We start from the raw sequence: 17,040 nt of genomic DNA on the forward strand, positions 1-17,040 counted from the left end.
GTGTGTGTGTGTGTGTGTGTGTTATGTTTATATGTGTCCCTTTGTTACTTTTCCTCTGAAGCTGCTATCTGGGGAATGTTAGGGACCCCTTCAGTCTCACCATTTGCTCCAAATAATAATAAATTTCCCTTGAGGAATCAAAATGAAAGTCAATCATTCTCTCTCTCTCTCTCTCTCTCTCTCTCATCCACATTACAGTTACTTAAAATCTCCTGAACTCTGCACTATACTAAACCGAACCTACACAGGCCTTAGGGAATGTTTTGATAAAACTGTCTGTGAAAAAAAAAAAAAAAAAAAAAAAAACCTGTCCATGAAGACTGGTTTGCCTGGTCCAGTTGAAGTTCTGAGTTAGGTTTCCCCGAATTGTCCATTGTTGCAACTCCTAAGGTACTCGCTGTTTTCAGGTGGCAAGTGTGCCTGACTGCTCTGGACACAAGGCCGTGGATAGTGACCCCGGGAGGAAGAGACCCAGAGAGATCGGGCCATAATTGTTCACTCTGCTCCCTCTCTGAATCAGCCAAAGTGTCGTTTTCTATAGATTTAATGTGTAGGTACACAGCCGTGCATTTTCATTCTCTGCTTCTGATGAGCAGGCCGTTCCAAAGCCTTGCCTTCACGTAGTGCCCATTGTAGCTCTCTGGGCGTTTTAAATGAGGTCTGTGTCTTTTTTGGCTTGTACTGACGTCAACACCACATTGCAGAAGTGTCAGTGGAGACGAGATCTGAGAGTCTCACATTTCTCTCTCCTTTGCCCTGTCCTCCATCCCCGCAACCCTTTTTTTAAGGACTGATAATCTAGTTGCCCTCCCAGGCAGCTGCATGGTACAGAGTACGACGCCCCATTCCATAGCCCTCCACACCTATGTGTGCACAGAACATAATGTGCAGGGGGATTCATAATTGTCTACAGAACAAATCCAAAGAAGTTGTTCTTCTGTTCTACTTTAGGCCACCATACATTAGGTCGCCTGCTTATCCCAGCCAGTCTGGGGCTGGCGGACGCCCCATGTTTTCTTCCCAGCACCCCAACTATGGCAACTCTCAGGCTCCCATGATGCACCAGCCTGACCAGTACGGGTAGGTAGCAACATACCCTGACTTGCTGCGGGACCTGGGCATTTTTTTTTTTTAAACTGTTAATGACCATGCCATCTGGCTGCGAAAGGAACACCTAAAACAAGAAAGCAAAAGACCTAAAAGGAAATCCATCCCAGAGGGGGGGGAGGGGGTGTCTTTTTGTTTATTTTTGTTTGTTTCGGGGTTTTTTGTTCGTTTTGTTCCATTGTTTTTCATCCTTATTAATTAATGGTACCGTGGTCGCGTGGTGGAATCCTGCATGCCGTTCCCCCAGATCCTGTCTTTGCATGGCTTTCGGCATGGCTTCTTTTCCTTCATGCCTGAGAGGGAAATACAAACTTTTATCTCTGTAAAAGTAATGAAGTCACCTCCTCTGGCCTGATTTGCCCCATTGTTGTCCTTGTGTTGTGTAGGAACTTGTGTTGTACAGCACTGTTATCATGACTGTGTTATTGTCATTCCTGCCCCTACAATGACCTGCTCCTACACACACCCCTGAATTCAGAGTGCAGCGACCTCATTTGACAGGAGATGCACTGCAGGAGACATGGCTCAGGTTATTAATAGGACTTACGAGGGGTTTCATTATATCATCGCTGAGCAGACGTCTGTGCCAAAGATTTCTATTATTTCCTTCTCCCAAGGAGTTTTAGAATATTGAAGTCACCAGAAAAGTGCAACCAAATAACCCAACACAGAATTTGCTTTCTAAATGTGGTGTTGCCATATTAATTACCGATTTCAACACAGGAATTACATACAGCAACAAAAAGTATCTTTCTTCTTTGCTACTACAAAGCTATCTAATAGCAGGGTTTCACCATTTTGAGGTTAGTAAATGCTTTTAAAGTATATTATCGTTGAGCAATCTATTTAGCAAAAATATTATTACTGATACTGTTTCGCATGTCGTAATAAGATTATCTTGCATAGATTGAATCCTGTTCAGTAGTTTGAGTAGAAACACACCACATTTTTGGTTAAAATAAAACAGAGAACAGTTACCTGGCTTTGCTTGAAGACTAAACGTATAGAACTACTACTTGTTATGAATACATAACAACAGAGAGCCTTCCAATAGTTTCATATTCAGTATACATTTAGACAGCAAGAGCAAATGATAATTTTGCAATCGCGAGTTCTAAATCCTGCAAACACGATCCTAAATGTGGGCCAACAAATACAGAATTTTGTAAACATAATCCTAAAAGCAAAATAACAAATGTAGAATTAGGTAAACACATTTCTTTTGGGAAATTGTCTTTTCCTCGTTTTTCCTTTCTTGTGGTACCTTCAAGGTCACTTCGTGAGTCAGTAGGAAAATAACAGTGGGGGGAGAAAAGCATTTATCATCAGCTGCTAATCCATAGGATCTGTCCTTTACCAACTCTGGAGTCCTATTTAGACCCACAAAGCTAGTCTGGCTGTGCCTTGCCAAGCCACATTAAGCAGCTGTGTAAAATGAATTTAAATGGCATGCATCAGAGTAAAATCTCTTCCACTGGGGCAGAAAATCAATGTTAGCTAACCAGCACGAGAAGATCAAATCTGCGTTTCAGCCAGCAGCATCCAGATAGCTTCCTTAGAACACAACACCTCCTCCTTAATTAAAAATAAGAAAAAGAAAGATGTTGGAGTTATTCTTTGTAAATCTTGTAAAGCACACTTGGCAAAGGCTCGTCTTTGTGGCCCCATCCCTGTTAGCTCTGAATTTTGCCTTTCATGTCTACAGCATTCTTTCTAAAAAAGAATCTCCTTTAAAAATCTCCTTTCCTTCTCCCTTTGCAGTACACATAACCTGTTGTGACTTTTTTTTTTTTTTTTTTTAAAGCAGAAGCTTGAGTGTGAGAAAACATGTATAGTACATGTTTTAGTGCTCTGGGTTAAGAAATTTGATTTTCAACATGCTTTTGCTTTACCTAACGTCTCGTTGCAGCAAACTTGTGTTTTTGCTTTTGTTTTTATTTTCTTCCCCCATGGATAGCTGTGTTGGGTGGAATTTAGGTTGGCAGTTTGAAAAACCAGTTCGTTTACTCAATGTCAGTTTCTCTTGTGGGGAAGAAGTGGCTCCAGCCTCACAGAAACACTGTATTCACAGAATTTATTAAGATGACTTCTTTCCCCAGTCAGAGTCCCATAGGGCTCAGAGCCTCTGAAAGAACCTGAAAAAGACAAACTAATGACAAAGTAGTGAGTGAGTGTGTGTGTGTACACACATGCATATGTGCAATTAGAAACAGCTCACTGTGAAAAATGCTGGATTATGGCAATCGTGCCCCAGGTTTTCTCAGCCCGTTGCATGGAAGATGAAACACAGAGAAAGCACCCAGGTTTGACTGCTTGGAACCCATTTTACTAGTTCCCTGGTTAAGGGTGCTGCAACACCTGCTGCACTGAGTAAGTTAAAGAACACAGAGGACTTGGGTTTTTGTTTTTTTTTTTTTTTCTTTTTTCTTTTTTACCTTTTGGATAAAGGAATTCCTCATTTTGATTATCAGAGGATTTACAGTAGAATGTGGTGAATCTCATTGTTCGGGTATTAGATTAGCTGAGCAATAATAACTAAACATTTGGAATTAATAATTTATACAGAGTATTTGTCCTGGATCCTCTACCACCACCATATACCCTGGTGAAAATGCATTGCTGTGTTTAGTTTTATTTTTTTAAAGATTTTATTTATGTGTTTGAGAGAGAAAAAGCACAAGAGAGGGAAGAGGAAGGGGAAAGGGAGAAGCAGACTTCACACTGAGCAGGGAGCCTGATGCAGGGCTTCGTCCCAGGACCCCAGGATCATGACCTGAGCCAAGGCAGATGTTTATCCCACTGAGCCACCAGACGCCTCTGCTGTGTTTAATTTAAAGCATTTCTAGTTAAGGTGGAGTTCTTTTGAAGTACTGAGAAACAGGTAGAAATATCAAATGATCTTCTGAAAAGCTTAGTTCAGGGATGGCAGGTGACTGTCTGCTATAACACTGTGCTGAACGGAGTTGAGACACTGTCTGCAGAGAAGAGCCAAAGTTGGCCAGAAGTGTAGGAGAGACTTTGGCCTACTGCTTCCTAAGGAAGCACTGCCATGAATCTCAGGCCACACGCACACGTAAGATAAAATTTCCCTCAGGTGCTTAGTGTTTTGCATCCGTGCATCCATTCGAGGTGGCCCCTGGTAGTGCCCAACAACTGACATCTCTGCCAAATACAGCCGATTTGTGATTTGGATATGTCAGAGTTATCCAGATTCTTTTCCTGAAATGAGCTCTGAGAATGAAGCATGACTTACAGAAGGTTCAGCAAGCCCCAGATCTTTAGGCCGTGGTATATTTTGGTTCCCTGAAATCTGTTGCCCCCAACACCCGCTGTATATAAGCTTTTATCAAGTCTTTGGTGACTTGAGCTGGCTCATGTCAAAGTTCTGGCACAGATCTTTATAATCTTTCATCAGAATGAAACTGTCTTCAGGGGGTTCCTGGGTCGTGCAGTCGGTTGAGCATCCAACTCTTGGCTCAGGTTGTGAACTCAAGTTCATGGGATTGAGCCCCACTCAGGCTCCACACTCAGCAGGGAGTCTAGTTAAATTTCTCTCTCCCTCACCACCTCTCTCTGCCCACCCGCCATTCTCTCTCTCTCTCTCAAATAAGTAAATCTTATATATATATATATATATTTTTGTTTTCAGTAAAACAAGACACCAGGAATTCTAACTAATGTTATTTTTTAACCTTTGCCACGCATTAAATTCCATGAAATCATAAGCTAGCTTGATCAGTAGCACCCCAACCATATTGATGCCGAAGCAGCTCAGTGTTTTATAAGAGTTTGACCAGTGGACTTTCCCTGTTTTGAAATAGCGGCCCCGTGTACAAGCGACTGGATTAGCCTGTGCTCTTACTGCATGTGATGTGTTCCCCACATGCACACAGGTCTCCCAGCATCCTTTAGGGAGGCATATTTACAATTCACTTCCCCTTGTCCTATTTGCCAGCAAGGCACTTTTTCTGTGTTACTTCCCTTGAAGCCAGTATGACGCAATTCTGCTGATGGGCTACGAGCCACTGATGTGGAAATACTTGCTTTGAGAGAGTGCATTAAAATGTCAAAGGGGAAGGGGCAAGAAACCTGTAAACCATCAAGCCCCAGTTGTGGTGGGGTCCATCAGCCCTTAAGGCCTTGAGCGATTTGTCTTAAGAAAGAATTTAGCCCTTTGGATTTGGGGCAATTAGGTTTCAAAATAATAGCTGTGATTGGAGAAGTCACACTATTGAAGGACAAAGAAAAGATTTCAAAGGCTGAAGTGTTTATTTCCACAATTAAATGTAAGCCTTTGCATTATCGTCTAAATACTCTGCTTAATTTTTAGCCTCTTGTTCCCCTTCAGAATTTAGAACTGAGTATTATGTTAGTATTCTAAGATTATGATTTCAATCAAATCTCTCATAGTTTCAGAACTATCATGATAACCACAAAGTATATTTATTAGTTCTCAAATCAAAAAGTAGTAAAACTAGAGGCACCTGGCTGGCTCGGTAGGTAGAACGTGCGACTCTTGATCTTGGGGTTGTAAGTTCAAGCCCCGTGTTGGGCCTGGAGCCAACTTTAAAAAAAAGCAGTACAACATTAATTTTTTAAAAAGATTTTATTTATTTGAGAAAAAGCGCATGCAAACATGACTGGGGTGAGGGGCAGAGAAAATCTCAAGAAGACTTCCTGCTGAGCGCAGAGCCCGCTGCAGGGCTTGATCCCATAATCCTGAGATTGTGACCTGAGCCAAAATCAAGTCAGGCACTTCACCAACTGAGCCACCCAGGCGCCCCAAACACTAATTTTTAAAAGACTAAGAAAAAAATGTTTTTAAGTTTAATGAGATCCAAAGAATCAAAGGTGAAATGTACAGCAAACCTTTAATGGACTAGAGTCGGTGAAGTTCCCTGAACAAGTGATCATTACCTGGCAAGAGTTGTAACCGTATACACACGCTCACCTCAGCCATGGGCAGGTGAGGCTCATGAGCCTCTATTTTTATAACCCCCTGCAATAGAAGGCCAGTGCACGTCTAAGGCTTGGCCTTTGGAATTCCCACTACCAAAGAGAACTAGTAGAACCTGTAGGGGAGCAGATAGGTGGAAAGTGGACGTGATAAATATTGAAGGAGAAACCTGGACTGGAGCCTCAGTGACTGGACAGCATTGAGAGGAACTAAAAGTAGTGCAGACCTGAAACCATAACTCAGGCTTTGGCAGTCTCTTGACTCACGGCAAAGCTGGTCTCCCCAAATCTGCCTGCCTTCCTCTCAGACATCGGTGTCATCCTCGCGTTCTGCAATATTCCAAGTTCGCCACTGTATCTAGACCTTCCTTCCTCACTTAGAGTATCTTCTGTCCACGCTCCAGTCTGAACTGCTCTCAGCTGGGTGCTGTCCTCACCAGCTAAGGTGACCTATGATGGCACCAACATTGGGTCCAGGCTCCTTGTTACCCAGGTGAGCCTTACCTCAGTGGGGTGTGCCCATGTTGACTTGGCTAAGCCGCTTGTCTGCACATCTGACCTCATGGCCTTACTAGCTTCTCTGTCCCATGGTCATATCTAGAATTGCCTTCATAGTACCCCCCACCCCGTCCCCGGAGAAAATCAGCCCCACCATGCAGGCAATCCGAGCTCTTTAGAGTTAGTAAAGGGCAAGATTATTGGAGTCACATGTATCTCAGGTAGCAGCACTGGCCTTGTCCCCAACCTGCAGGGCTTTCAGGCTGACACCAGGAACAGTTTAAAAGTGGTGAAGAGGATGTGCTCTGGATCTTCATCTGTCCCAGCTGGGGTTTGGGAAGCATCCCGGGTGACCACATGAAGATCATGGGCAAGGAGCTGGGTTCTCAGATTGCTCACAGGACCCCTTACCTGGTAGCATAAAGGGCTAGGGCGCCAAAGGTTCTTCTTAATCTTGACCTTCATTCTTAGTTTAAATTATGTTTCCATTAATGGATTTAAAAAATCAAACTGAACCAAAAACCCACAGCTATAGAACCATAAGATTTTGTCCCTTGATTTGAAAGTTAACTCTCTCTGAAGGCCTTTGACTGTTAAAGAAATACCAGGTAAGACTTTCTGGGTCCTGCCCATCCTACTTCTCAGGGCAGAACGACTGGGGAGGATGTAATGAACTATACTTTTGCTCAGCTTTCACACTTTTCCTGCAACATATTTCAGCCTAATTTTGAACAGTGTTTGCTTAAACAAATTAAATAACTTTGTGGCCCAAAGCTGCCTTTTAGCTCAGGAAATCTGTAAGAATTTCAGGATGATTTTGTTTTAAGCTAGAAATGACTATACTGACATATTTTCTGGCACTACAGCCCTGCATTCTTTGTTAGAGGGTTTTACAGAATATTGCTTTGGCAAGTATACGAGGTAGAGATCTCGGGACCTAGATTCTTTTTTTTTCAGGTGATAGACTAGTCTGTTTAGGTATGAGGAGTCTGTGAGTGCATAGGAGATCTCTGCATTCTTAATGACTTCATTCCTAAAATATCACTCAGGCTAGTTCTTGGGTGGGTGCTGCTTAGCTTCTCGGTATTTGTCAGGCTGATATGGACTTGTGTGTGAGGTGCTAGTACCTCCAAAGAGACCTTTCCATTGTCATTCTTTTATACCCTGCATCCAGGTATAAAGGGTGAGTACTTCTATCACTGAAAAGGCATAGCCCTCCTTATAAATTACTTGCGATCTTTTCCTAATGGGATAATCTCAAAATAAACTTTTTTTAAGTAAAGATCTTTGACCTAACACAGAGAAGAGCACTGTTTTCTTTCTGTGGGTGACATCATTGGCAACTAATTTTTCTTACATGATGTACAAAGATCTCATTTTTACGAGACCACGGAGCTATGCAATATGCACCTTATCAGAACCCAATGGGAAGCTACACGTACCAGAACCCACAAAGTTCTGGGGTCCACCTCTTGCAGCGAAGAGACTGGTTTGGGGACCCACTCCTGCCACCTGTGGCTTTGGTCTCTAGCAAGTACCTGAGGCAGCCCCTGTGCTGGGAGTCGGCAGGGAAGTGCTAATATCAGGATCTCTGAATGAAGCGTCTTCAGAAGGGAGACTTAACAGTTCATTCGTGTCTGATTGCCACTAAACAGTTCTTAATAACAGAACAATGGGCTTAACTAACTAAAATCCACTTTGAGATGAAGAGAACATTCTTAGCTCTCAATTACCAAAATTCAAACAGCCAAACACTTTGTATTTTCTTCACACCCTGACAAGGAGGTCTCTCACTTCAAAACCCTTGAGCTCTAATTCTCCTGGGTGATTTGAGAAAGAAGGTGAAGATCTGTTAGGTGCTTTAGGAACAACTGGAATGGGATGCCTGCATTGAGGCAAAAAAGAAGTACTTAATCTTGAAATTGCACAACAGGTGCATTTTAACGGTGACGCCAGAGCAGAACTGATAACAGGTTGGAACCCTATGAGAAGTCTGCATGAAGTAGTTAACAAAAAAGGGAAAAAATATTTCAGGTGTTAGAGCCTTTTAGGAAATCAAGATGAAATATGCAGTATTCCTTGGTGTGTGGTAGAAACTGCTTTCCCGAGATGCAGTGGTGAGAACACAGCTCTTTGAAGAAAGGTGAAGACGACCAGGAGAAATGCTTTAGAGGCAGAGGGGTCCCGTGGACAGCCCACGTGATAAGGGCCACGGCAGAGACTTGCCAGGGAGAACTTCTCTGCAGTTATCTGCTAATTCTATATCCACTAAAAAGACCATTCTCAAGACCAGCGAACAAAGTTACCACTGCCCATCTATTGAAAGAGTCCTTTTCATAGATCTCTTGAAAAAATAACCTTCCTTTTTGCCCATCCTCAAAGGAGAAAATAAAACTTACATGTATCAATTACCAAAGGGTTTGTGGAGTTATTAACTTATAGCTGGAAAATGATTATGTATTACTCTAGCTTTGTACTCTAAAGTGTATTTACACACATCTCAGCCTTCTTTAAGGGAACAGGTTGTCCCAAAAGAGATCATGTTCACAATGAGGGAAGATCTTAACCAAGACTTAAGAAGGATTATAAGAGCACAGGAAGCAAAGATGAGTTCCAGGACTCTCCCTCTGCTTCCCAGACTTGAGCTCCCTGCTGCCCATGTGACATTGCTTCTTGGGAGCTCAGGGGCATGGCAGATACAGCCTGTCTAAAGCCAGACTCCTCCTGACCTCTTGGTGCCTGCCTCTTTAGCCATGCTCTTAGGCAATTCAGACACCTTGGTGGTCCTGTCCTTTCCCTAATATCCAATTCCCTAATTCCCCTATTCCCTAATTCCCTAGTATCTAATTCATCACCAAGTCCCATCAGGATTGCCTCCGAGATATGGTCCATTTCTGTGTCACTGCCCAGCCGGCTCTAAGGCATTGGCCTCTCTTCCCTGGTCTGTTGTAGTAGCTGCACACCTGCCAACCCCACATACATCCTTCCCGCCTCCCGTGTGTCTTCTCATCCACAGGCAGAGGAAGATGCCCTTGAAACGCATCTTTTTATGCCATTGCTCCTGCTTCACAACCCCTGGGCTCTCTGTTTCTCCCAGCATACGGACACAGAGCCCTCTAGGACCACAAGCCTTGGGTGACTTGGCCCTTCCCTCTGTCTCTGCCCTGGTTCCCTACTAGTCCGCCAGCTGCCCCTGCTCCCAGACACCCAAAGGCCCTCTTCTCCCCTCCTCACTTGATTGAATCCCACTGATCTGACCTGAGACGAGATCTGAGGGCAGAGGAGAAGGGGCTGGCATCCCTTTCTCCTGGAACATTCTGTGACCTCCCTTGTTCCAGGCTTCTAGCAGACGCACCTCCGCGTCACCCACAGAGTGTGGTTGCAGGTGGACACTCAGCTCCTGTGATTGACTTGTGTTTGTTTTCCGGTTTGGGCCTACTGTTCGGGCTCCTTCCCCTCCCACACCTATCCTAAAACACTCCTCTTGAACAAATGATAAGAACCATCAAAAAGAGAAGACGTTTCTGATTAACTTGAGTCTCTTGTAGCATGTCCACCTGAGTGAAAGCAGTACAGTTCTTTCTGTAAAAAATAACGTGTGGCTGCGTGTTTTTACAGGAATCCACTGTTTTTAAATAATTGGCACTTCTATCTATTATATTTGGTTTAAAAATATAAATGCCACTTTACATTCACAGGGTTGATTCCTCACCAGTGCAACTGGCTTGTTGAAACTATAACATTATTTTGCCACCAGAATCACTAATGGGCGTTGTTACAGGTGTGCTAATGGATCAGCCACACCAAAAAATGGGCTGGGGTTCAGACAGTTTTCTCTTCTGTTTGGGTTGTGTTGTTTTGGGGATATAGGTAGTTTTTTTTCCCCCCTTTAGATACTAGATTTAAAATAATCTTGACTGAATTTGTCCTTGGTACTGCTCGGGGAGAGATGGTGTGCAACTCGGGTTGGAAGGTGTTCCACTAGTGGTGCTGGACGTGTATGTGAAAATGGTTTATGTCCCTAAAACATTTAAAATAGAGCATCCTGTGTGACGTTATGCATACAGTTGGAGCTGTCCAAAAATACATTCTGCTGGCATTGGGCTGTTCAAAGATTCAAGTTCCTGATTCTGACAACTGTTGAGTTTAAGTGAAAAAATGCCCCAAATTTCAGTGTTAGCCTAATTATTTTTGTCAGTAAGCAGTATTTTCTGGCTTTATAACCCAAACTCCATCTCTAGTGGCAGTCCATATAGAGAAAGATGTGTATATTTGGCAGTCATAACAGTTTTCTGATGAAGCACGCCTTGCTTTATCTTCACAGTGAACATAACTCAAGAATGATATTTTCAGTGGCTCTGCTAGACCTCTTGTGTGCAGTGTCTCTCCACGTGGCTTGCCCCTGGGACTTTCTATGACGTGGTTCTACTCATGTGGCGTCTGTTTCCAAAGCACTTCTTCTGTCTGTCCCTACCCTTCTCTAAAGAGCTGCATCAGAAATCCACTCATTTCCAAGTTACACATTTCACACTTCCCCGTCTGTCACTGTTGAGAAAAAATAGTGGTGATTGCTAAAACAATATGGCCTAAATATTCGTTTAAAGCACCAAAATCATATATAGCTCTTATTTTAAATTTTATTGTAGTTGACTTTAAAACAAGGTATTTAGAAATGTGTGGTTACTCTTTATAGCATTTCATACTGGTGTGTTTAACTGCTAAGTTCAAGCTGTAGTTGGAAGCTGTATTCCCCTTTCTGTCTTTCATGGTGAGCCATTGGAAACGGTCACTTTAAAACTGGTTTTTGCTGCTGGGTTTTTTTTTTTTTCCCCAAAGCCAGCTCTTTGTTGGCAGATGAATGTGTAATGTTTGAGAAATCTCCAAAGTGAATAAAAGGAAAATCTATTTAAAAAATTACTTGTGCATGTGTGTAGCCTGAGAAGCAGGAATGAGGAGTGCTTTAGGGAAACACGTCTACAGGCTCCACTTCTGAATTATTCCCATTATACTAACCTGGCTTTTGTCATTGAGTGACAGATCTCAAACACTTCTATCTAGTCCCAACCAAAGACCGATTTAAGTAAAGTTCCTCTAGTTGTTTTGTGGGCCCACGTGTTCAGATAAGCCCCCCCCCCCGCCTTACTCTCTCTCTCACACGCGCGCGCACACACACACACACACACACACACACACCATACTTTGATTTTGAAAAGATAAAGGGACGAGCGCTATGCTGCAGAAGACCAGACCCAGGTGAACACAGGGTCCATGTGGTCCACCTGCTGTGATCTGTGCACCACCTCCCTGGGGGTGCAGCCCAATAGCTATGTTAGCAGCCCAACACCAACAAAATGTTACTTTTCAATGTTCATCAGTTCCCCCCTGAGACATTAGTGGGCATTTATTACCACAACCATGGCAGGTCAGGAATGTGTGGCATTAGGACAGCAGTAATTTGCAACAAAAACTATCTGAGCCCATAATAGATAGCCCAGGAATTCCCACAGCCAAAGGTCAAGGAAGGGCACTTCACTCTTCCAGGTAACTTACATCTTAGGGTTTTATGTAGAAAATGTTTCCCTCATTTCAGTTTGTACTTCTATCTCTTTTTGTTTTGTTGATCTTGTTTCTCTTTGAAAAAGAGAATGTCTTGTGTCATTTACGTCTTTGCTCCCCTCATTCCATGTGGAGCATTCCCAATGTTGCTGTGTGGTCAGAAAGGGATCTAGCAGTCAGTGAGTGCTGCCTCCGGAAAGGGCCCAGCTTCGTTTGAGGTTTCTGTGGTCCGAGTAACAGTAGTGAACCCGACCAAAGAAGCTTTCTGTTGGCCCCAGAAACCGTTTCTCTCCTATTAGCCACACAGTGGTAAGTTGGAGTGTGCAAGTTGGAGTGCGCGGCTTAGATGGGAGGCCATGTTAGATTTCCTTCCACCAACAAAATTGTCTCCATTTCCAGAATTCAACAGAGTGTGTTGAAAGCTCTCTTTTTCAGTATTAAACCCATCTTGCTTGTTCCAAATTACCAACAGTCCTGACAGTAGTTTCCAAAGCAATAATGAATGGGGTTTCTCCTGCAATGATGGAAGGCTGGCTCTCTCCCCTATTTGGACAGATGGCCAAGTGCTGTGCTCATGGCCACACATGCCCTGCATTCCTGGGAAGACTCCCGTCTTTCTTGGCTACTTCCCTACTTGGATACCTGAGAGGCCCGCAGCAAGCACCCTGGATAAACTCCTTCCTGGAAGCAGGTATTTAGGAAGCCCAGAGAGAAGCACCATTTTTATTTCTCAGCTTTCTACAACTACAGGTGAATAGACAGATAGGAAGGTAGAAAGGTATACAGTGGGCCCTGCGTGCCATTAAACCTTGTCTTGTCAGGTGCTAGCAGTAGTAGAGGGCCTGTGGAGAAAGAAATAGAGGACACTGGACTAAAAGCAGGCCTGTGGCATTCATTAACTATGTGTCTTCAAGCAACTTAGTCTCTCTGATTCTTATTTTCTTTCTCTGTATGTGAGCATAATTCCACCTACTTTCCTCCAGGAATTTAAAAAATTAAATGAGTAAAATGCCTAGAAATGGTACTGGGAGCATTTATAAGGACCTCATAAATTAGGACAGTTGCTCTTGTTATCAGACCTTCCATGGTTATGTGCAAAACCAGACCCAGAGCCCCAAAGAGATTTGCTCCCGGATCCCAGACAGTGGAAAGTGTGACTAGTGACAGAATCAAGACCAGACTTGTAAAACTCTAGGCATGGTTTCATTGAAGACCATTGTAGCCAGCAACTGACATCCCCCACCCCCCCACACACACACACCTCTATATCTTTAATTTTTCTATTATTTTAAGGGTATTTTTTTTAATCTCCAATGTGTACCTTCATCCCCTTATGGTGATTGTACATGACAGTGCAGCCTTGGGGGAGAAATCATGAATTAGGGTTCCAGAGACCCTGCCTGGTGGGTTTTATCCGATTTCTCTTTTCCACCTGTGTTCTAAGCAAGCATGCTCAAGGAACCATTTGTTTCATGTGCACAATAGTCACACCACATGTGAAATTGAATCTGGTGGAAGCTTAAAGAGATGGCCGTCTTTCTGGAGGCCTGTTTACAATGGTAAAATGTTCTCTATCAGTTCATTTAACGAGTATTCCTTTAGTAGCTGACTGCACTCCATAGTTGCTCCTCTTCGGGGGCATCCAAACCTACAAGAGCTAAGATGCGCACATAAATGGTTACAATACACAAATGAAAGTGCAGAAGGCTGTGATAGGCAGAGTCCAGGGCAGGCAAGCTTCCAGGCAGGGGGTGAGAATGGCCTTCCCAGACAGGGTGGGCCTTGAATCTGGATCTTGAAGGATGGGTCCCTGCCGGTTGAGACTTGAAAGCTGTCTTCAGAAAACCCAACCTGTTGATGAGCTAAGGATGCCCTTCAGATGATTTATCCTCTAAGAACTTGAGAGAGCAGCCCCAACAGGTGCCACTTGTTCTCTTTTGAAACAGGTACATGAATGTGAAATTGTCTTTTGTTTGAATGAGACACGTCAGGAAAGAACCTCAGATACTTGAGTCAATGCCAGCTGCCTACCTGCTGATGCTAAGACCCTAACCATAAAGGAGTAGGTGTCTAGCAGCCAGGCAATGGGTTTAGAAGTATTTGATGCCCTAGAGGTTAATCAAGCCATCAGATGATCTCAGATACATTCTTAATGAACTACACTGGGAATTATAATCCTGATTCAGCAGTCTGTAGTCACTTGAAGTGGCACCATTGAGCTCAGAATTCAAGGCTGAAGTAACATTCCTTTCTTCCAGAGCCATGCTCACACCAATAGTCCCTGAGCCTGCTAGAATGTTCTTTCCAAGCCATCATCGAGTGTTCGCTTGGACAGAATTTCCCCGAATGGTTGATGTAATATTTAAAAGAAAGAAAAAAACCCACTCAAACCTTTGATACTTTGAATCTTCAAGTGGACTGTGTTTGAACTTTTTCTACCAGCCAGGAAGTTGAATCCATTGAAAATTGCTACACAAAAAGAATAGTATATTGGGTTTTTCTTAAAATGACTTATGTTAATCTTTTAAAGAGTCGCTTTAAAAATATTTTACTGTAATGCATAAAAAGTCATCAAACGACAGCTTAATGGAAATGGGGGGATTTGTAATCATAATTCATTTGGAACAGATAAGCCAGTGTGGATTTCTACCCATCCTAGTAGTTTTACTTCTAAGAGAAAACACTCGTAGCCAAAAGTCTGAAAAGTTTTCTCAAAGTATACTATTTACATAAGAGATGCTTGAGTAGGAACTGGAGACTTTCCCAGATATTGGCACGTTGCCATCATTTTTCTCTTGACCTTGTAATTCTCTCTCAAGAATTAAAGCACCACGCAGTTTAAACCTCCCCTTTCCTGATCTCATCTCCAGTGGTTAGAGAAACACTTTGGTGCCACAATTGTCCCCTTCAGATTAAGAAATTTTCCCCCTTGCAGGAGTGAGAAGTTTGTCTTTAACAGAGCATGCACACAAAACTAGCAAAACTAAGTCACCAAAAATTTAAGTTCATGAGGCTGCATTGCAGTCGGGAAGGGGTGACCCCGGAGCCTTTTAGGCACACTGTCGGCCAATCTAGGTTCTTTTCCATCCTGTCACAGGAAAGCCTACAAAAAGAAGTGAAAGTGTGGTATTTACTGTGTCATGTTAATATGGGAAAATTGGTGTGTTTTTAATAGTACCTAATTTCAGAATGTTAAATAACAGGATTAAAGGGTTTTAGAAATGCTTTCTCCCATATTCATTATATCAGAAAAATTTAAGTCAAAGAAAAAAATTTTAAATAACATTCCCACACAGCCAATTTGATTTTCATTCCTTAACTTCTGGTTTTTTGATACGAGGACATTTAAGTAATGCTATAAAGAGATCTTTTAAGCATTAGAAATTAATTTTGCTTGCTTTTGTAATTCCTGTTTTTATTTCAAGTTCCCCCTTTCTGGCTTATATTCCCTATATAAATCATAACCTAGACCATTCAACATGATTCAAAATGTATAACTTGTTAAATTTATATTATTTGGAATTTTTACACAGTGTATTAAATAATTACTTAGCAATATTCAGCCTCTCTTTCTGGGAAATAAGTTATTTTAAACGAACATGAAAAATAGCAGACCCGCCCCTTGCATAAGTGGATTATGAGAAATGGCTACCAGGGTAAAGTGCTCCCATTGTGCATGGTCAGTATATATACATATGTACTTTCTTTTCCTACAGGCAAGGCAGTTTTCCCGGCATGAATCAGAGTGGACTTATGGCTTCCAGCTCTCCCTACAGCCAGCCTGTGAACAACAGCTCTGGGCTGATGAATACCCAGGCACCCCCCTACAGCATGACGCCCAATATGGTGAACAGCTCAGCAGGTAACCGTGGCAGCTCTGTGCTCTGAAGGCTGCCCTCCCTTCCCCTCTTCTGCTCTTAGGCCTGCACCAGTGAACTACCCCAAGCAATGGGATCATTGGGTGAAAAGGGGGAAAACTCAACTTTTCTGCCACCTGGAAACTTGTTCAATCATGTAACTATATTTCTAGACATAAGGATCACATTGAGTTCTGTGTAAATTATTTTTATACACTCTGTTTTTGTAATGTGTGGACATATTCCAAGTGACTCTGGGGATTGCTTGCTAGATATTCACTAAGTTCTTTTTCTCTTTGGACATCGTTCGAAGTATTGGAAGATCTCATGACAAGATTGCTACTCCATTCCATCGTGGTGGAGACGAACACTTCAAGTTCATATTTCAGGGGAAGTGATTGAGGGAGGGGTGGAAGTATTTTCTCACTTCTACATTTATACCTGGAAATAGTTGTTCGTAAGTGCTATTTACCAGTTTGTCTCCATTGAAAAAGTCTTTACAATTTTCTTTAGCAAACTGTTTTAAATTTTCCATTATGTCTAATTTTTTAAACCCACTGTGAAGTCATCAACTACATTCTTACCAAATCCCATCCAATCCGTGCAGTAAGAGTGGCCTGTCAATTTGTGGTAATACCAAAAATGCCCAAACCTGTGCAAATAGTCTGTGTTCTCAGCTTCCTTCGACTCTGAACCACCAGCAGTGAGCAGTGCTACTCTTTCAGCTGAGATAAAGTTGGGGAATCACAGTTGACCTGTTACTTTCTAGCACCTATTCGAGTCGTAAGCACAATTTCAGGAGGATGCTCTCCTTTGGTTAATGCAGAGCTTTGTGAAACCAGTTGTGTGTGTCCTGCAATGTTTTATGATGTGTGAGGAAAACACCATGGAGCTAGAGGCTTGGCTTTCTCTTACTACTTTTTTTCATTTCCTCTGCCTTTCGCCACCTCTCTGACCTGTCTTTGAAAGGCCACCCCAGGAGCTGTTGTTTCTTTGTCTGGCCGAACAGGCAGCCAGAGGCTGGGCTTGCATCCTATCTGAGCTTCTGAGTTGTTGGTTTCCAGGG

The 17,040-nt window shown here is 42.8% G+C and overlaps 1 protein-coding gene across 1 annotated transcript in view; it reads left to right on the plus strand.

Moving 5' to 3' along the window:
* ARID1B (AT-rich interaction domain 1B) overlaps positions 1-17,040 on the plus strand; it is a 434,326-nt gene that overhangs the window by 374,490 nt on the left and 42,796 nt on the right. Inside the window, 1 exon segment of the mRNA XM_055311882.1 lies at positions 15,834-15,979. Coding sequence (XP_055167857.1) covers positions 15,834-15,979 — 146 coding nt within the window.

The sequence above is a fragment of the Nyctereutes procyonoides genome, unplaced genomic scaffold (assembly GCF_905146905.1).
Source record: "Nyctereutes procyonoides isolate TBG_1078 unplaced genomic scaffold, NYPRO_anot_genome, whole genome shotgun sequence".
Taxonomy (NCBI): Eukaryota; Metazoa; Chordata; class Mammalia; order Carnivora; family Canidae; genus Nyctereutes; species Nyctereutes procyonoides.